This window comes from Fragaria vesca, linkage group LG7 (assembly GCF_000184155.1).
Source record: "Fragaria vesca subsp. vesca linkage group LG7, FraVesHawaii_1.0, whole genome shotgun sequence".
Classification (NCBI taxonomy): Eukaryota; Viridiplantae; Streptophyta; class Magnoliopsida; order Rosales; family Rosaceae; genus Fragaria; species Fragaria vesca.
Window position 1 is genome coordinate 10,231,633 of NC_020497.1, and position 20,655 is coordinate 10,252,287.

The 20,655-nt window shown below is 38.0% G+C and overlaps 3 protein-coding genes and 1 non-coding gene across 4 annotated transcripts in view; 1 reads left to right on the forward strand and 3 right to left on the reverse strand.

The window, feature by feature from the left end:
* Nucleotides 1–1,327: 1,327 nt before the first annotated feature.
* On the reverse strand, nucleotides 1,328–5,353 carry LOC101304129 (26S protease regulatory subunit 6B homolog). Its single transcript, XM_004307054.1, has 6 exons — nucleotides 4,797–5,353; nucleotides 3,289–3,519; nucleotides 2,936–3,094; nucleotides 2,578–2,730; nucleotides 2,345–2,428; nucleotides 1,328–1,908 (listed from the first exon to the last, which is right to left on the reverse strand). Exons 1-6 carry the CDS (start codon nucleotides 5,259–5,261, stop codon nucleotides 1,774–1,776), a joined length of 1,227 nt encoding a protein of 408 aa, XP_004307102.1. The 5' UTR covers nucleotides 5,262–5,353; the 3' UTR covers nucleotides 1,328–1,773.
* Nucleotides 5,354–7,844: 2,491 nt separating this feature from the next.
* Nucleotides 7,845–10,639, forward strand: LOC101296721. Its single transcript, XR_185344.1, has 4 exons — nucleotides 7,845–7,896; nucleotides 9,295–9,342; nucleotides 9,450–9,556; nucleotides 9,651–10,639. It is a non-coding gene; the product is annotated as an uncharacterized LOC101296721 (transcript).
* A 586-nt stretch (nucleotides 10,640–11,225) lies between these two features.
* Nucleotides 11,226–17,129, reverse strand: LOC101304417 (uricase-2-like). The gene is made up of 8 exons (XM_004307055.1): nucleotides 16,753–17,129; nucleotides 16,512–16,604; nucleotides 15,562–15,637; nucleotides 14,974–15,083; nucleotides 12,348–12,439; nucleotides 12,043–12,216; nucleotides 11,804–11,894; nucleotides 11,226–11,554 (listed from the first exon to the last, which is right to left on the reverse strand). The coding sequence occupies exons 1-8, from the start codon at nucleotides 16,960–16,962 to the stop codon at nucleotides 11,471–11,473; spliced, it is 930 nt and encodes a 309-aa protein (XP_004307103.1). The 5' UTR covers nucleotides 16,963–17,129; the 3' UTR covers nucleotides 11,226–11,470.
* Nucleotides 17,130–17,714: 585 nt separating this feature from the next.
* The window catches only part of LOC101304705, a 5,795-nt gene continuing 2,854 nt past the window's right edge, over nucleotides 17,715–20,655 (reverse strand). The window contains exons 3-9 of the mRNA XM_004307056.1: nucleotides 19,854–19,921; nucleotides 19,568–19,769; nucleotides 19,223–19,320; nucleotides 19,054–19,123; nucleotides 18,854–18,925; nucleotides 18,493–18,606; nucleotides 17,715–17,928 (exon numbers count right to left, since the gene is read on the reverse strand). Of these exons, the coding sequence (XP_004307104.1) occupies nucleotides 17,866–17,928; nucleotides 18,493–18,606; nucleotides 18,854–18,925; nucleotides 19,054–19,123; nucleotides 19,223–19,320; nucleotides 19,568–19,769; nucleotides 19,854–19,921 (687 nt within the window). The 3' untranslated portion in view covers nucleotides 17,715–17,865. The remainder of the gene's footprint in view (nucleotides 17,929–18,492; nucleotides 18,607–18,853; nucleotides 18,926–19,053; nucleotides 19,124–19,222; nucleotides 19,321–19,567; nucleotides 19,770–19,853; nucleotides 19,922–20,655) is intronic.

Genomic DNA, 20,655 nt, shown 5'->3' on the forward strand with positions numbered 1-20,655 from the left:
AAGAAGGTAATGGTAGAAGGAGACTCAAAGTTGGTGATTGACTGCATTAATGACACTTGTGCTACCCCTTGGAGACTCAAGACAATGGTTCAAGATATTAAACAAATATGCAAATGTTTTGAGAGCTGCTCTTTTCAACATGTTTTTCAAGAAGCTAACTTCCCAGCAGATGCCTTTGCAAACTTAGGTCACACAAGCAACATGGATATTGACTTGGAAGAATCTTGTCCTCTTTAGATTGGAAATGTTTTATTGTTTGACCGCTTAAGGTTAAGTTGTACTCGAGGTTCTATTTTGTAAGGGTGCGTCTATTGTCACCCCACAAACCGTTTTATTCACCCCACATATTGTTGATTTATTGAATGACTATTATATCCTAATGTAAAATTACAATAATGGACAATAAGTTGTTACAAATTACAATTTTTTTTTTTTTTTTAGATATAAACACATGTACTTTATAAATTTTAACCCAAAATTTATCATATTCGATTTTTCTATGAAGTTTGAAGAAGACACTAGCATTCAACTGAAGATGAGGTGAACTGTTTATAATTTTTTTTCTTTGTTGATGTTTCGTCTATTCCATTTACTCATTATTTCTCATATCGATTTTGTATGTAAATTTTCATATCTTGTCACTCACTTATATATATTCGATTTTTTTTTATCGGCGTTAGAGCTTTTTTCAAGTAAAGTTTACAGACATTGTGCATCTTGATGTCGACTGATACCAATGAGTTGTTAAGTTTGAGAGTTTTTTCTTGTTATTTAATTAGGATTTATATTTTAATGTGACTTTTATTGTTCAGTTTGTGATTCCACTTACCCAAATGATATTAATCTTATGGTTTTCTTCAATTTCATTTTGTTTTTGGAGTTCAATGGCATTAGAAGAGATTGATATTGTGTATATTGCAAATTGGTGAATAAAGTAAATTTAAAATTAAAAATTATATAGGTGGGGTGAGAAGAGATAAAACCTAGGGTGAACAAAACAAATTTGAAATTGAAAAAAATATATGTAGGATGAAAAAAGAATTTAGGGTGAACAAAGCAAAAATGGGAAAAATGGTATTTTAAATTGATGAACAAAGTATACTTACAATTAAAAATATATAAGTAGGGTGTGAAGAGAAGATAGGGTGAACAAAATGATTTATAAGGTGACAATAGACGCACCCATTTTCTAATTTACTTTTCGTATAAAAAAAAATCATGACCACTCTTTGAGATACTCATCATAAATTCCAAATATCAAACTTCAGAGGCGATCTATTGGCAGATCATTTTGTTTGAGACTCAAATTTGACAACAAGGCCTCTCTTTAAAAATCTCTCAATTTGTAATTGACTTGATAGACTCTAGATTCCTTACAGATACGCTTTAATAATTCATTTTATGATGATCTTGCCCAACACTAGACTTGCACTGTTCAGTTTATTCCAGATGACATACAACCGATACAGGTGTTGTAAGAAAACTTTGAGATAAAGCTGAGAAAGTATAAAAAAGACATCGGAGAAGTACATTGAGCAAAAATGAAACGTTTGATTGCTCCAAGTCATACATCAAGACATTATATCATAAATCATCAGAGAGCAACCCTTTGTGCCGAGCTGTATGACGTATGAGCTTGAGCAACGATAACTGAAACCAGAACTCAGCATGCTGGCATGAGAGACGAAATACATGATAACGATAACCAGATTGAATACATCAAAGCCTACTTAACTTGAGCGATGGAATGCTGGTATGAGCTTGCAGCATCAATCATTTATAAAACTCAAAGTCAGTATCAGGCTTTTTCACATTGGTTTGGTATCCCTTCTCAAAGTCCTTTGGCAGTATGACATATCGATTCTTTCTAACTGCATGCATTCCTGCTTCTTGACATATAGCTGTAATCTGTAGAAAATAGGTACCATCCAGTTAGAAACTATTTAGAATTATAGTGATCTGAGACCACCATAAAAACATTCAGCATGTTTTCAGCTCGTAGAGGTGAAGCCCCTAAGGACACAAAGCACAAATGCTTCACCATAAAATTTAAGGTGATCTACTATGGCTCCTAAGTTCCTTTATCAATCTTACACAACTTTTAAAGGTAATTCCAGGAATGTGTTCAAACGGTGTTGTTATACCATTCATATGTGGCAATTTTCACAAAACCCACAAATCTACCTCAAAACAGTTTTGTCACTTAGTGTTATGTGTGTGCATGAATATGTGAATACGTTATATGTCAAAACTCAACTAGTACAAATTACGTCCCCACCCCAAACATCACACTTATAATAAAGCGGAAAAATGATAGCACACAACATTTCCTGTTGAGTCTCACCTCAGCAGCGCTGATTTTGTCTGGTCGTGAGACGTAATCTTCCAAGTCTACCTCATCACTCAAGTTCATTTTAGCAGTGCAGACCTGCAGGACGAATAAATAATTTGGCATTATATTCAATATATTGCCCACAAGATACAAATTTGTTATAAGAATCATATACTGATGAGAAACAAGAAGGACCTCATTAAACAAGTTATGCATAGAAAGCTACATATCTGGACATTACTTACTTGAAAAACAAGTCTTTTCTGCCGCCTGTCAGGCAAAGGGAATTCAATTTTCCGATCAAGCCTTCCTGGACGCAGAAGTGCAGGATCCAAAGTGTCAGCACGATTAGTAGCCATTATGACCTTAACATTCACAGTCTGGTCAAACCCATCCATCTGCAAAATATATAAATTCCAAAACTACTCAGAAAACTAGCAAGAAATACAGTCCAGGTCAGTGTGTCATATACAGAAATATTTCTAATCAATGCATTTACATGTCCCAGTTCAATTATATATGCAGATTTGGACAATCAGAATGTGTATTCTTTCTTTAGCACAAATATTTATGTTCTTCAAGATAAAGTCTTCCTGGAACTACCTGATTGAGGAGCTCCATAAGAATACGTTGGACTTCTCTATCAGCTCCAGTTTGAGCATCAAACCTTGCAGTAGCAATAGCATCCACCTCATCAATGAAGATGATGGCAGGTGCATTCTCTTTGGCGAGACGGAAAACATCACGGACCATTCGTGGACCCTACAAAGACACCAAATCACCAAAAAAATTGAATTGCTTCTAATTTCAGTCAAACTGAGGCAAAGGTAAAATTAACATCTCCTAGCAGTATATGCCTCACATTATTTGTTCTTCCGAAATAGTGAAAAGGAAATGTGGAATGTATATGAGACATATAAAGACAGCCTACAACAATCTCTTCCAGGAGGTCCTACCTCACCCAAATACTTCTGAACAAATTCTGAACCAACAACTCTAATGAAGGCAGCAGTCGTGTGATTGGCAACAGCCTTAGCTAGCATGGTTTTACCAGTTCCAGGCGGACCATACAACAATACACCACGTGGAGGATCTATTCCAATTTGTTTGTACAAGTCATGGTGAGTAAGTGGAAGTTCCACTGCTTCACGGATTTCTTGCTTTTGAATGTCACAACCACCGATATCCTAAATACCAGTTGAAACAAATAAACTACAATCAGTACCATTGCATTATTTTACGATAACAAATAAACTACAGAATCTTCTGAATGAGCATTTAGCCAAAGGAGGGAATAAAACACTATCAGTATTATTGCATCAATATTACAATAACAGAATCTGCTGAATGGGCATTTAGCCAAAGGAGGGAAAGGGCAAACAGATGAATCATATAAGTTAACACTTTGCCAGATAACCAAACACAGCAACAGTTTCAGTGAAACCAGAATAAAATTACTCTAATATAGCGACCAGCTTCGGTTCGTTTGGTTACTACTATCTAGTATCTAAATACCAAACTTATAATATGTTACGTAGCAGTATCTTATAAATCTTCATTTAGTGTTTAGAATTCTTATCTAATAATTATATTGAAAAAGGTATATGCAAATTCTAGAGCATTCCGGTTGGATTGGATGATGACCAAGCCCTAAACACAAGAAATGTATCAATCTCTTAGAACCTTACTGTAGCCCAGACCAGTCTAGAGAACAACAACAAATAACACTTGTTTGACTTGTTTCCTGTAGCACAAAATTTCTAAAAGAATAGGAAAAGTGTCCGGGTTCAAAGGCTTGATAACAATCAGATATCCATCATATGTTTGTCATTCCAGCTCACTATACAAAACTGGTGAGTTCACCAAAGGTAAAAAGACCAACAATCAAAATTTGTTGATACACTCTAATCTAAAATTTGTTTGAACACTTCTAAACCTTCACATGTGGAGTGAGGCAAAATTGAGACTGTACATATGGTTGACAATACAGGTAGACTTCAGACCAAAACTCAATGAATAATAATCTCCCCATGCTTTTAAAACAAGCTCAGTTATCGCAAACTTCCACAACTCCCAAAACCCCACCAACATTCTATTCATTCTAACTCTTTTAGGTGCACAATTGTACAATAGCTACCCTAAAAATCAAACCTTTCACCATATTCGCAACTGGAACAGTCAACCCCACTTATCCTAAGCTTCACATAGAGCACAGTTTCGGGCATAATTCAATCAAACTTATCCTAACTTTAATAACTATCAACACGCAAAAGTCTGTAAAACTTGGATTCTCGTTAGTTTCCCCAAACGAAAGCACCAGCAACGGTCACGTCATCCCAATTTAACCCTTTCAATTCAAAAGGGCACATAATTTGCTGTCCTAAATTTCATTAACAACCCTAATCAAATAATTTCTATGAACAAAATAAAGAAAAAGGAAGAAACTAAATCGAGCGAGGATTACGTTATAGGTGACGTCAGGCTTCTCGGACTGGCTGAGAAGCGAAATACTGGAGTCGGCCTCGGGCGGCAGAACGTCGACGAGGGCGTTGGAGTGGCGGTGCAAGGCGACGGAGGCGGAGGGCTTGAGATGCTCTCGATTAATAGTACTGAGAATCCTGACGTAGTAATTGGATCCCGTGGTGGACCCGACGATGCCGTTGTTCTGATCCACCATCTCCATGAATTGACCGATCACCAGAGGCACCGACTGGATCCTCTTCACCTCCTCCTGGGCGCGGAGGAGCTCCCGCTTCAGATTCTTCTGCTCGTCTTTCACGTACTCCTCTTGGATGTCGATGAACTCCAGCTGGCGCTGCAGGGATTTCAGGCGGCTGTAGAGGTCGTCCTCGTCGGAGGATTGGGGCTGCTCGCTGGATTTGGGGTCCGATCTTGTGGAGGGGAACGAAGCGGGTGGCTCCGACACCATCGCTGACGCTGCCACTGCTACTCCACCGCTTTGGTTCTGGTTTTGATTGTTTGGGCCTTTGTGGCCTATCTACGTGTTTATATAGCAGTTGCTAGCTGCTTCTACATTTTTCAGAGAAATTAACTATTTACGAGCAAAAAATTAAGGTTTTTTCTTGTTTTTTTTTCTTTTATCAAAAGAAATCTCATTCAATAAACTACAACTACAAAATTATCATATCACGAGCAATAGGCTTTAACCTCAAGCTACTTGTCCTATGTAGGAGTAGAAAATAAATTCAGCCACGCAACAATGACGAGCATGGATACAGCAATGATGACAGTAGTAAATACAAGAGTAAATGCAGTCATAAGTGAAGCGGTAATTGTGGCGAAATGAACCAGAGAATGGTTACAACAGTAAGAATGCAATGATTACGATCATAAGTGAAAGTTATTGCAGGATTGATGGCTACTTGCTCAAAAAATACTTACAACACAAGCTGTATGGTTGCTCATCGAGCAAGTTTACTTGCGGTACAAGTAGCCTTTCACCTATAAATAGGTAGTGAAGCGACCGTGTATGATATTTGGTGTGACCTATAGCCTATAGCTTATATCTGGTGTAATCTATAGCTTTTCACCTATAGACAGGCGACAAATTGTCACCCTTAACGAAAGATGACCGAGGTTGTCAATTCGTTGCCTGTGTGTCACTTAGGTGAAGAAACAATTCTCTGTTTTCTAAGTGTTTCTTCAAATTGACAAAAAAGTTTTTCGTCACCTAAGATCACTTAAATGACAGTTGTTTTAACTTACGTGGCAAAAAATTTCGTCCCATAAGTGAAATCATACTTATATTGTCCTACTTTGTTTATAGACCAAAAAACAAACAGAAAAATGGGAGAAAAACCTCTCTTCGAAAACTTTAGAGCGATTTTGAGTTTCAAGTCTAAATGTCTTCAAATTCGGTCTTCTTAAGTTTTGTTTACCTCTACCCAATTGTTTCTAGCTTGGTATACTCTCTTTCGCCCTCTTTTTTTATCATAGTTTCCATGTTTTTTGACGATATTTCTGGTGAAGAGTTCTTGTCAATTACTGGTAGTATTAATTGATAATATTGATATTATTTGTGTTGATTATATATATATGAATTGTGTTGGCTTTTGTGAAAATCATTTGTGCACTCAATAATTAAGATATTGTGTTTAATTGTTAGTGGATAAATGCAATAATGATTAAATTATTTCATTCACTTATAGCTATAGGTTTAGCCTTACAAATCTCGTTTGAGAATCATTTTGCCAAATGATTCTTGAAATGTTCCATTTTGGACAGTTCGAGAGATCACATGAATTTGTTTTGCAGTTTGCAGTTCTTGGGTTTTCGATTTTGGTTTTGGGAAAATTTTGACATTTTCTCCGCTACTGTTCCTCGAGTGTATACTAGGTTTTGATATTCGTGCACTTAGGAAATTGTAGAGAGTTGTTGCCGAAATTTTCTCATACCGAAATTGAAACGCATAAACACAATCTGATGCGCGTAGTAGAGAGAAAGCTGGGGCAATAAGGATTTCGGAAAGGAAGATGAGTCATTATATTCACCGAGGCATCCTAACTCTCGATGTTATTTAGACCCCAACAATTACAAATGAGAATTTAGGATTCAATGATGATAATCATATGAGATAACACCACATGCTCAAAAGAACTGGACTAGAGTGTCGTAGCCTACAAACAACGATTAGGGGAAGCGCGCCAGTGAACGAAGAGTATGGGTATCAAACTATATTGCTTTAAGTGACTCCCCAAATATGTTGGTTTACTCATTGACAAGCTTGAACCCCGATTGATGAGAGACGCCTGAGAATAGACACTACTACAGCTGAAATCATTGTAAGCACTAGGAAGAAGGCCAATTTACTGTTTTCTTTTGGTGGAGGCAAAATAATGTTTTCCCAAAAAGAAGTCGTTGGTGATATTTTTGATGCAAATACTCACCATTTTTTTCTCTATGTTTATCTTTCTTATTCCTGATTGGCTAGCATTTTCAGTTTAACAATAGACCAGAAGACATTCCCCATTTTCAAGATTGCATTTCTTTACAAAAGATAAAACATTTGGAGTAGAAAACCCAAAGGCGGCCTCTCTCTCTCTCTCTAAACCCTAATACCAGAAAACCTCAATCTTCATCCTAATCGCCCCCGTCCGGTGGTGGCCCTTGGCCGGTTTTGTGCCGATGGGCCTATCATCGACGGGAGTTACAAAACTTTTGATCTAAAGGGGGTTTTTGGCCTAAAAGTTCAAGGCAGATTTTGACCGGCGTGGTTTTTCGGATCGTGTTTGGAGACATGGCACCCATGGACCATGGTCACTGTGTTTGGGCTTCGATGGTGGGACGATGTATTCATCCATTTTTATCCAGGCGGTGGCGATGGTGAGGTAGTTTGTGGTGCATCAGTCTCAAATTGGCGGTGGTGTTGTGGTCTTGAGGTTGTGGCGACGTTGGGTTTCTCTTCGTGGTGGTGTCTGCATGTCTAGTCGGCAGCGAGACACGACGGCGGGATGGCATCGAGGCACGGCAGCGGGAGCACGGTGGTATGACCATGGTGGCTGGTGCATTCACCTTGTCTGCAACAATGATGGAAGCTGAGCTAGGTTAGTTGCTATTGAGCTTAGAGTTAATTCCTTTTGGGCCATAAGGTTATTTTTTCAATTTTTATGTTACTTAGTATATTTAAATAATTCCTAATACATATATGTGTGTTAGGATTTTAAGCAATGTTGTGCCTCATATATCTTGTGGCGTATGAGTCTATTTTTTAAAGTAGTGTAAGTTCTCTAACGTTCTCTAGAGTAGTATCGAATGAGATTATCCGTTATCTCTACGTTTTGAAATGTCTAGCGGTAAGTCTATTGTCTATGTACAACTGTGGGTACTACCACTAACTCCTTGCCTGTCTATGTCCTTAACTAGCAGCGGTAGGCTATGTAACGATCTATTTTACGTGTGATGAATATATTTTTCTACTTATTGGCTTGATTAAAAAAAATTAAAAATAAAAAAAAACATTTGTACTAATCACTGAACGCAGCTTGAGACCCATGTTGCACCTCCACCGCCATTGCACCACCCATATTGCCGTGCCGCAGATGTGGTATCCTAACTGCCATTTAAAAAACGACACTAGCAGAGCACCCACAGGAAAGCAGTAGCAGAAACCCAACACATGATCGAAAATCCCACTGCCACTTGCTACGCGCTCCAAAACCAGGCCAACCCCAAGATCGATAACTAGATCTAAATGGAGCCAGCCACAAACCCGAAATCTGGATTGGAAGGGCACCCCTGCGACACGATCGACTACCACCGATCGCCATCCTTCAAAAACCATGTGCACCCACCGGCGGCAACTGAGAACAATGCAAGATAACCCCCCCCCCCCCCCCCCCCCCCCCAACAAGTCCTTGATTACTGCCACAAACCTCCCATCCGACTGCACTCAACGCACGCCAGCCAGGCCATAGGCCCGCGCTAACACCGCCGCGCAACCGGATGAGACAAGCCAACGATAGGGGCAACGATAGAATTAGGGTTGCCACAAGAGAAGGGTTTTTTTTCCCTCTACTATTAGGGTTGACATAAATATATGTTTTATCACTTTTATGTCACTAATTAAGGTGTGTGAGACAATAAAGCCGTATCCTAGGGTAATTGTTTCTTCTTTTATGTCACCAAAAAAATGAATTGGTTCCGGTCTAGTCTTAACCCGCACCGCACCGCACCGCACCGGTGCGGCCCGTCCCTAAAGAACAAAGGAAGATGCTGACCGGGTGGAACACACAAAAGTCAAAACCAAAGACTTGCTAGTGGTAAATAATGAGCCGAAAAGTGTATCAGTTGGTAATTTTGTAAAATGTAAAAGCATGAAGTTGTAAACGGGAAAATGACCTACTTGACCTACTACGTTTTATACTTTAATTTGTCACGAAAAATTTGTCACCGTCATCTCCATCAAGCATGGCAGTGCTCCACAACCTGAAGAAGGTCCACAGGTTCGATTGTTCAACGATTTTCTGCCCGTTTGGTTCCACAAGTAGAAGGTTTGTTATTCAGAATCATAAGTTTTTCTGCACACACATCATTACCTCACAAGATGAGAATTTCACACAGAATTACTTGATAAAGTCATGTGGGTTATCACCGGAAGGTGCAATTTCAGCATCCAAGCGGGTCAAGCTGCAATGCCCAGAAAGAGCAGACTCTGTTCTGGCCATTCTCAGAAACCATGGATTCTCTGAAACCCAGGTTGCACAGGTTGTTAGGTCACACCCTCGTATTCTTGTTAGTAATTTTGAGAAAACGGTTTTGCCCAAGCTCCACTATTTCACCTCTATTGGGGTTTCAGCAGATGACCTTGCCAAAGCTGTAGCTTCAAATCCAATGCTGTTGGGACAAAGCTTGGAGAATCACATCATACCGACTCATAAATTGCTGAAGAGTATGCTTCCTCACAAATCTGTTGGCGCTGTTTTGAAGAGTGGCTCACGGATTTTCATGGCAAACCACGGCACCAGTGTGTTGCCAAATATTAGTCTTTTGAGACAAGTAGGTATGCCACAGTCGGGAATTTCTTATTTGCTTGTTAATTTGACTCGCCTTGTCAGTCTAAAGCACGAAAGTTTTGCTCTACTTGTGGCCGAGGCCAAGGAAATGGGATTCAATATGAAAAACTCAACTAGCTTGCATGCAATGAACGCATTGTGGTGTAAGAATGCGTTGAATCGCAGTCGCGGAGTTTGTATGATGAGTTGGGGTTGGTCTGAGGATGATTTTATCTCTGCCTTCAGGAAGTGCCCAAAGAGTATGCTTGTGTCGGAGAAGAAAATAATGCAAGTAATGGAATTTTTGGTGAACAAGATGGGATGGCCTTCTGTCGTAGTTGCTAAATACCCAATTTTTTTTGTTGTAGTTTGGAGAAGAGAATAATCCCAAGGTTTTCGGTGTTCAAAGTTTTGTTGTTGAAGGGATTGGTAAATGAAGACCTGAGTTTGCTGTATGTGTTACAAATTGGGGAAGAGCAGTTCTTGAAGAGGTTTGTGACAAAATTTGTGAACCAAATACCTCAGCTGCTGAGTGTGTATCAAGGAAATGTGGATATCCATGATGTAATTGACACCTTGAAAACGGAGAGTTTGTAACTGATTAGCCCTTTAATGCTGCACTACATATTGGTGGTAGGATTTGTATTCAACATTGCAGGTTACAGTTTTGCTTCTATCTGTTGTGTTTTGAAAAGATCCTTTATGATTCATTACTTTGACTGTGCCCTGTATGATTTGCTCTATGTTGTATCCTTGTACGGTTTCAATGTAATTCATTTTGGAAGAGTTGAAAAGGAAAACAGAACGATAAACTCTGTTCTGATCTGCATTTCATCTGCGTTTATAACTTGGAGAAACTAACCTAGATGGTCTTCTTCACTCTTCATTTTTTCTCTTTTTCAATTGAAAGATTATAGTTGGAATGATAGTTCAATATGAGAAGAGACTCCAGGAGCTATCCGACAATGCAATGCCTATTTTGGACTCCCAACTGTATGCTGATTACTAATACCTTTCTCACATCATCAATTTTGGGTCCGGTGACAGGTATTACTAATTACCAACTCCTGTCCATAGCTTGGGATTCTTCTACTTGTGGGAGCACGTACCAATCGTGCTACCAACACTCCAACATACCACCAACACTCCCAACATACCAATGTTAGTTTTGTATCACCCAAGCCATACACGACTCCTAGAGCTCCTAACTACAAAACTGAGTGTGCTAATTGAAAGCCTGCTTATTCAAACCTCTGTACAATTGATGCTAAATTCACCACATCCCTTTTCAAACAAGCAACAAAATTTCTCCTCCCTTGTATCGCCCACATTTCCTCTGACCAGCAATAACATTCACCACACCATTCGCATTCACCAGGTTTACAAATTACTATATTATTAGTGATGATTTATGTCGTGGCCCTGTATGGAACAAACAGTTTATTCAACACTTTATTCATCATATCCCCATTCATAGTTCTATTTACACTGAAATTTCTTCACTTCAGGGTATACTTTGATATTAGGAAAAATATGCAAACTGCTAGAATTGACAGTCGAGTAGAGTTAATTCAATCAAGTTGATATTTCACGGCTTCAAACAGACAAGCGGACAACAGATTCACCACTACATCTTTGACCATAAACGGCTTAAGGTAGCTTGTATTGATCCATGTGGTTCATCTGTTGGCAGATAAACATCATCGTCAAACTGCCCAAAATAAACAAGAGAAAGCTTTTGAGCTGGTAAAACTGTCATTAAATTGTAGACAAAACAAAATTATATCTCATTGTCATATAAATCAACATATAACACCACAGCAAATCATTTCATACAAGGAGGTACATTAATAATATAAAAACAAACTGGATATAAATTCAAAAAGTTGATAACTTCTAGACATACTGAATGGCTGTAAACACAAAATTAAGGGACATACATGCAGAGAAAGAGCCTTACCTTCACAATAGGACCATCCTTGCTTGAGATGTTAACAGGTAAGAAATGGAGATTTGGCATTTTCAATTGAACTGCTGTTATGTCAGGAATACTGCAAACATGAAAATCAATAGTTACTTATATTGAGCAAAGTGGAACATGTATAGTGAAAAGCATGCATGCTTTGTGAAGTGTGCACCGGTGCACGTGAGAGTGAGCTTGGTATGCTTGGTATTGTTAGACTTATTTGAGAGCGAGACCTCTTGAGTACAGTCTTTGCCATATCATAGAGAGTGCTTTGCACAGATGGGCTGTATTTTCCTTCTTTCGGAGGACCATAGAAAGTGTCGATCAGAACTTTTTTCACATTCAAGTATTTTTCCGTGAAGTATAGTGGCTTTTGAGGGATGCTAATAACAGATTCATATGGATACCTGCATCCCATTAACATCATAGATTATGGCTTTGAAACTATTCTACAGAGGAAATCGAGAGTAATAGAAGGTCTATAAGAAACAGACTTAACACCCACTATATTGAGTTACTAGAAAGAAGAAATGCATACCTCCATGATGCAGTGATTTCTGTAGCCAGAATCCTCTCTCGTGTGTCAGGAAGAGCTGTGTATTTGTCCCTAATGAACCCCTCAAAACCGGACTGCAACCATAGAAAAAATTTAGAATTTAGATGCAAGTGTAAGAAGCAGAAGTGAAATAAAATCATACATAGACGCCAGATAAATGACAATTCTTGGGTGACTGCTCATTCACCCCACTTGTGATTACCAAAGCCTGAAGGTCATGTTTTAAATAGAATTTCCTACACTATAATGATGGAAACGGTTTTAAAGAATCATTAAATGTCATCTCTACAAGAAATCAATAGATTGGAGGTCTTTTGGTCATCCATGTGTATCAAATAAATAGAGTTAACCATGGTAATGTTTGTTGTTACCAGAGTCACTCATTTTGATAAAATGGAATGACTAGAATTATAGGTTTGATCGGCTTTTTGTAGAGATGATATTTCGAGAGTATTTAACTATTTATACAATGAACGGTTCCGGTTATAAAAGGGAGTTGTGATTAGTGCCTCAAATGCCAATCTACACAACCACTACACCTTTACCAGTATAAAGTGAGGATTGATAATCAAAACCTAATAACTGCCCCCAAATTAATCAGAACCAAATCATTTACATTGGTTGTTGATGACATCAAAGTAGTCTCTTTCCACAGAGGCAGATATAAAAGGCATACTATTCCTTTTAGACAGCAACTCATATGCACTAAGTCCTTTTATGGCTAAACTATTGACGCAACATTACTGTTTAATGCAGAACTATATGGATTAATTTCCTGTGAGCATATCCTTCCTTGGTTGACCAAAATGAGGATCCCAAATTGCGTGAGCTATTGGTCTTTACATGTAAAGGATCCTGTACCCATGCCTCAAAATAAACTTGCCAAGCTACATGAAACAGATTTCCAGAAGTCCACAGAAAAATTATTGCTAATTGCCCGAAGAAGCAAAAATATTCTGATAAAGACGTTCCTCAGATATATCATCATGATTCTCGAGGTCATGTGTCGTAGCAATACCATACCAAATACAACGAGTAGTGGGGTCCTGAGCTAGGCTTTGGCTAAACCTTGGAAATCTTAATGCCATAATGCCTGTCAAATCCTCCTAGCCATTATCCTACAGCAATATCAGTCCTACCTGTCTCATTTTAGTTCTCCCTCTAACCTCCTTGATTCTCCTGTGAAATAATGTAATTTTGCTGCATGGGGTCCTAAATGTAGCGGGAACAGCAATACTCTTCCACTAGAACGAAATTGGAAACATCACACAATATTGAAAGTGCATATAATAAAATATAGAGCATCTCATTCTCAGAGATCTTATTTTTGTCAATTTTTCTAGCAAGTGTTAATTGGTACAAACCCTGAGGTTTAGCTCATTTTGAAAAACGCCATGAATTTCTGTTAGTTGACCACTAGTAAAATAAAAAGCCTAGACAAAACTGTAAATGACAACAGCAACATTATAAATTAAATGGGATGATGATAGTCCAACCTATAATGGCAAACCAAACGTACCAAACTAAACCAACCCACCCAACAATAAATAATTCAAACCCACTCTAAAATGGTCGATTCGATTCTGATTTAAACCCGTATATAGCTAACTGGCCCACTTGAAAACACTGTGATTCAATTCTAGCTTTCCTTCGAAGACCAGTCAGATTTGTTGGCAAGCCTTATTAACCTTGGGATTGAGAACATTGAAAGATGGGATTACAATGCATGGTGGAAGTGTGAAAAAGATATTGTTCATCAAAAATGAGGATTGAAGTAGCAGCCATGAACAAGAAAATAATTGCAAAGTTCCATAGAAGTAGCACCATTTGTCTGGTTCAGTCATGATTTCAAAAAGAAAAAGAAAAGAAAAAAAAAGCTTATGACAGTAATGGAGAAGATGGGTGTTGAGGATCATGGATCTAATTCTTCTTGGCATGTTAAACTGTGTAAGGAAGACTAATTATATCCATATCCTTGCACAGAATGATGTCCCTTTTGGGGCCTATTGCTGGGATGTTTACATGTATTACCATGAGTGATGAAAACAAAAATAATGGTATGGTTCGGTTTGCTATTAAGAGAGAATCAACGAAAGATCTTTTCTGTGGGAGTAGTAACCTTCAATAAAAACCACTGATAAAAAGTGTTGATGCTAACTCCCACAAACTTGCACTTTCGACTGTAGTGAGTACACAGTAGATTGTATCAGTCTCTTCCTTTATAGTAGTTCAGAGAGCTCAAGCTCAGACTACTACCAGTGGAACTGGAACAGAAAGGAATTCCAGAGACTGAAAAGACATACATCAATAACCTAACACTACTGCACTAAAGGGCATCTTAAACTTTTCATTCATTCTGCTCCATACATTGAATTGCCTCATGAAGGTATGTCTAATCATTTTGGAATCCTCCGGAAGTTTGCTTAAATTCAAAAGTGCAGGGTACAATGTGAAAATGCGCTAAACCTCAGGGGGATCCTAGCCCTTTTTTATAATGATTACAATATAGATATAGATATGCACTTTGTAATTGATTAAAATATGAATTCACACCTTACGTTTTTTGCCTTTGAAACATAAATATTAATGGTGGAGGGGATGAAATTACCTTTGTTGTCTTCAATACAGCTAGTCTTTCAATACCAGATGTCACCCTTAATGCACCAGACTTCTCCAAAATTACTTCTGTTGTGTGCCTCTCCGATCCCAATTTGAAACCTTTTAATGAAGAACACTAATTAAATAAAAACAGGTACTCCATTGGAGGTCACTTTGTGGAATATTTTCAAAATATATGGATATATGAGTACTACTCAATTTTTGTTTTCCTGACTTTTACTCATCTTTAGACAAGCAGATTGCTGGCATAATCAAATTAAACATTTGTGGTTCGGAACACAAGACATGGACAAGTCATCCAATATTTCATTTCCAGGACCATTTTTTTTATGGTTTAATTAATTTATTTTTTCATCTTTTGACCATGATGCAGGACATATAAAAGAAAATTACAGGAAGCCTTCTTTTGTAGATTATATTTGCTGAACTGATTATCAATTCCAAAGTGTTTGGTTTAAAAGTCATCACATCAGGAAGTGATTAGATATGACATATAATTGTTATCTTGTTTCCCCCACTTCTATCCAAGACAAAAAAAAAAAAAAAAAAATAATAATAATAAATAAAACAAACTAACCATGTTCATGAGGTTCACCATTTACAGATACACGCTCCCATGGCTTCTCCACAATGTTAACAATGGCACACGTGACCTGCGAAAATAATAACAAGCATGATATTTCTTTGACAAATTGATGCAATATTATATACAATTACAAACCAAATTATGACTTTAAAGATTCAACTAATGAATAAAATTAAACTAACAACACGCTTCATTACATCAAGTATGACCTGAATATTTCATAAGCTTTTTCAAATGTAGAAGCATGCATTATCAGTTATTTTTTTTTTTCCTTTTTATCAGAAGAGCATGCAGTTGCATAACTGAAAACATGGAAATAATAGCTGGTGCTAAGAGAGAACATATCTTAGATTGGCTACCTAATGTAACAGAATTACCACACCCTTAATTTGAAGCTCCAATCCAGATTACCGTACCACACTTTTATAGTGGAATCAATCTTTCTCTGTAAAGTCTCTCTCAGAGGAAACTACACTAATTAAGGTTATACGTTGTAATAGCAAGAAGAAAAGTTTCTCCAACCCTTTGGTTTTACAAAAGAAACAAAACATTTTACCCCCTTGCCCCTTGGTACCTCAAATAGGAAGAACAGCTCCATAGAGCCATCAGAATGATGCCTTCAGAATTAGACCCACACATACACATACCAACAATATAACACAAAACAAAACAAAAAATATTTGATAATTAACCCGGTTAAAAAATAAAATTAAAAAAAAAACATGGAAGACAGCTTGTGTGACTGGCAGATAACCTGGTTAAAGGCAAATGATCCTTTTTTTTTTTGGATGATAAAGGTAAATGACCCTAATCATGAACAATAACAATGTCAAACAAAGCTCTAAGATATTTGTCTCTTAGTATACGATAGTCCTCCAACAAAGAAAGAGCCAAATCGCCAACAACTTGCCACAGCATGACTGTAAATGAGACAGAATTACCTGCTGGTAAAGAGATGTGAAGTGTTTCGCAAGTAGAATTGCGAAATCCTCCACCGAAACTTGCTCCACACACTCCTTCGCCTTAGCATACACCTGCCATGCAATATCAAATTTGTCTCTCTTTAAACCAATTCAACTCCGATCAAATTATCTTTCAACCGATTCAAATTAAGTCCGATCAAATTTCACAACCAAAAGCAGGAGAGAAACAGGAGTGAAATAAAAGAAGAAGGGCGCTCACGGTGTTCTTCATGGTGTCGGTGGCGACGATATCGGAGTTGTCGTCGCGGGTATAAGCGGCGAGGCAGTCAGAGAGGAGGCTGATGCTGACGCTCCATTCGACGACGACATGTCGTCCGTCGGGTGTGTTCCGCCAGACCCTGGCGACCCGGACACGGTCCTTGCCGTGCCTCTGCTCCAAGCTCAAGCCCTCTACTTGCTTCGCTGCCATTGCTTTGATCTGATTCCGAGGTTCACGCCGCCAATAAAACAGGACTCCCGCAGTTTTAGAGAAGGCAGCACGCAAAATGACAAAAAAGGATAGCGCGTTTCGTTAGAATTTTCCAAAACCGGTTATGCCATCTGACACTGATCTCATCACATAGACAAATACTCAAACTATGTACCATCGCCCACAGACTCCAGATTCCATGTGCTGTACCCATTTTTGATGCAATATCCAAACTGATTTGCTTAGTGGAGTATGTCTCATTTTAATCTCTACTTTCTGTTTTCTTTTGATCCAAAATTTTTTTTACAAGTGAACCCAGTAACTAATATGCAATATTTTAATTCATTATCTATATTGTATTATCATACATGTATTCTAATATCGTTAACAAAATTAAAACAAAAAAAATAATCATAATGTCTCGTTTGTTTCGCGGAAAATAAGCATCAAGAAATAAAAGTGCTTCCTTTACTACGTTTGGTAAAGCAAAAGAAAATGAACCATTTTCTTTTCTTCTTTCCCAGCATTTATTACTCACAACATAATATTTTATTATATAAATTAACAACTTTCCCGATGACTTTTTTTGTATTACCAAACATTGGAATGGAAAGTTCTTATAAAATCTCATTTCCGTTCTCTTTCCCTTCCCATGGGAAAGAAAGGAAAAAGGAAGGAACAACTACTTTCCTTTCTACGAACCAAACGAGGCCCAAATTGCATGACTTGCATATGCACTAAATACCCAAAAATTCCAAGTGATAACCAAGAATCTTATTCAACGTATAAGGACATTAGTTTTTCCAGCTCAGATCTTAGATTTGTGTACATCTATTCCTACGAGGCTAAAACTTGAATTATAAGTTTTCGTATCGGCATTTATATCTTCAATGCAGCAGATACCTATTGTGTGTCCCAATTAGGAATGTTAGCAGTAGCTTCGTTCACCATCTTTACAAGGGTGGCCTGCAATCAAAATGAGAATGAGTTAGTTACCATTGTCAATTCTTAAAACTAAAACACACGAACAGTTGAAAAGACATTGTCAAATGTTGTAAGCGTATAATCGACCAGAGTGCATCTCCACATTTCTAACATTCATCCAACAAACAGAACCAAAATTTGGTAAGGCATAATCAATAGTACCCCCACTCCCCGAACCATATATATTCAGTCTGGCTGATAACTTAGGTAACCCCGCATAACTCATTTGTGGGTGGTATATGTACAAGCAAGTACCAACCCACTCCCACACACAAGAACCAAAACACAGGGAAGAACAGATACAAAAACCTAAGCATATAACATTCAAAGGGAAGAAACCTCTACCAAATTTTTTTATTTCAGCTTCTCAGAGCTATAACAATAAAGCACATAGGCAGTAGGTGCATTTAAAGCCTGAATACTAGGGGACTAGGGAGCAATGATATTTCGAATCATATGCAGACTTGCATACATATATTTGAAGTCACACCAAAAATCAAAAATGGAAGATGCAATTGTAACCATAACAACATGTCTTTGACATACCACACTCTCAGGAACCCCCGGAGGGGGTAAAGGAAGATTTCTAGGTGGAGGTCCACGTAGATATGATCTCTTATCGAATCTCCATTCCCCAATTTTTCCATATGTGAGCTCACCCTAAAGAGTTGGCAACTTCAGATAACAGTAGCAGTAATGGTGGGATATAGGGTAAATGTGAATTTCAAGATAAAAAAAATTTGGTGAGCAGTTTAGTGCAAAACAAGAAACAGAGAGGATGAAGATGATGGTTCACTGGTTCTTACTTCTAAGCCATGAGTAACCCAAAAACATGCTGCTTTATCACAATACTTAAATCACAAAACCATAACGAAAACACCCTAAGAGAGGAAATGACAATGCATACCTTTAAGTTGTAGTCACATCCATAAGTATAGTGAATAATAAACTTTTTACCAATTTCCAAATCCCAAGGAGGCTGAAGATAGAAGACAATAGAATATTATTCAATGAACTTGTACAAATCACTGCAGTATACTGAAAATTGAAAACATAATATGAACATCAAAGTCAATATCAAGAGCTTCACAGGGTAGAACACCAAACCTGCAGCATGAAGTCCTTCCGAAGAACATGCTGCACGCCATGCAACGCAGATGCTACAGCATAAGCATACCTTAGCTCATAGAAATCAGAAGCAGAAAGATACGTCAATGCTGATACCTCTAAGTGCTAGAAGTGAACTGAGAGGAGATATAAAGCCTCAGAAACTTACATTTCTAGCACCCATCCAAAAGCTTTATCAGTCTCTGCATCTTCTTTCATGCTCAAAGAAATATTCATCCATGTCGGCGAAATCTTTTCCAACAAGTCCTGAAAGATTATATCCATTCATTCATCATTTCCAACACAAACAAGATACTCCACATACAAATCATTATGAGTCCCCAAGAAGTCCCTGTATAATGACAATTGCAACCCGTGAAGAGGACATGCACAGAAACTGGCTACTATATCAAGTTAAAAAAAAGAAAAGGAAAACAACAAACATCAACAGTAAAGCAACTTAAACATACAAAGTGCCATAACATAAACAAGCTAAAGCCAAAAGAAATACTACCTTTTTAATAATTACTGGAGAATTTCCAATTGGATCAATATTTGTGACCGGGCCATTCTCTTTGGGGTAAAACTTTCTTATGATCTTCTCATTCTCTGTAGGTTTAATGTAGAAAAAAGGAAAGGCAGCTGGATATCCTCCATGGGCCAGATTAGGAAGAGGATTTATGAATATATGATCAGGCTCTGCCATCAACACATATCTGGAACCACACAAGAATTAAAACGTTTTAATGATTAACTAGAAGGTTTTAATTCTCAAGATTATCCAATATGTAGAAACTCACTCTTCCTCAATTGTAGCCTTTTCCAGCCATTGCACAAAAGCCCAAGGTCTATTTAAGACAATATATCCCTGTATATATAAATTTACTAGCGCATCAGGAGAAAAAAAAGTATAGAGTATAGACATATAATAAAAAATAAAAATTAAATAAATATATATATATACAGTCCGTTTCAGATACGGACGTCCGCACTGCCTTAAAGTCTGGACGGCACCAGCGAGGGCGCGCCTCCACCCCAGCGGACTCCAACAGCGTCCCCGACCACTTTCCCTCCCCGGCGAGTCTGCCTAATTCCAGTTTTCCGGCCAGATCACCCAAAACTTTAAACAAAGTCAATCTAGCCGGAAAACTGGAATTCGGCGGACTCACCGGGGATGGAAAGTGGTCGGGGAAGCTGCTGGAGTCCGCTGGGGTGGAGGCGCGCCCTTGCCGGTGCCGTACGGTGGCGTCAGGAGGGATGTCCGCACTTTAAGAGCTGTGCGGACGTCCGCACCTGATAATCCCTATATATATATATATATATATATATATATATATTTACACAAAGCTGATCAGGTGCAGACGTCCGCACCAAAGTTTTGGTGCAGATTTCCATTTTTGCACCACTTCTCGATCGAATTTCCTCAAACTTCCTTCTAGACATATCTAGATCATCTTTTGTAGATCATCTCTGTAAAATTTCAGCCAATTTGGTAATCGTTAAGGCCCTCAAAATCGAAAAACAAATCGACGGCCTGTATTCTGTCCGGTTCAAGTATATAACAGAAAAACGTAAATTTGATTGGCTGAAATTTTGCATATA

Coding starts and splice junctions, on each gene's coding strand:
- LOC101304417 (XM_004307055.1), bottom strand. CDS start 16,962: ATGGCAGCGAAGCAAGTAGAGGGCTTGAGCTTGGAGCAGAGGCACGGC. Junction 15,638..16,511: donor TCACATCTCTTTACCAGCAG/GTAATTCTGTCT, acceptor TTATTTTCGCAG/GTCACGTGTGCCATTGTTAA. Junction 12,217..12,347: donor GAAATCACTGCATCATGGAG/GTATGCATTTCT, acceptor AATGGGATGCAG/GTATCCATATGAATCTGTTA.
- LOC101304129 (XM_004307054.1), bottom strand. CDS start 5,261: ATGGTGTCGGAGCCACCCGCTTCGTTCCCCTCCACAAGATCGGACCCC. Junction 3,520..4,796: donor AGCCTGACGTCACCTATAAC/GTAATCCTCGCT, acceptor ACTGGTATTTAG/GATATCGGTGGTTGTGACAT. Junction 1,909..2,344: donor ACAAAATCAGCGCTGCTGAG/GTGAGACTCAAC, acceptor TATTTTCTACAG/ATTACAGCTATATGTCAAGA.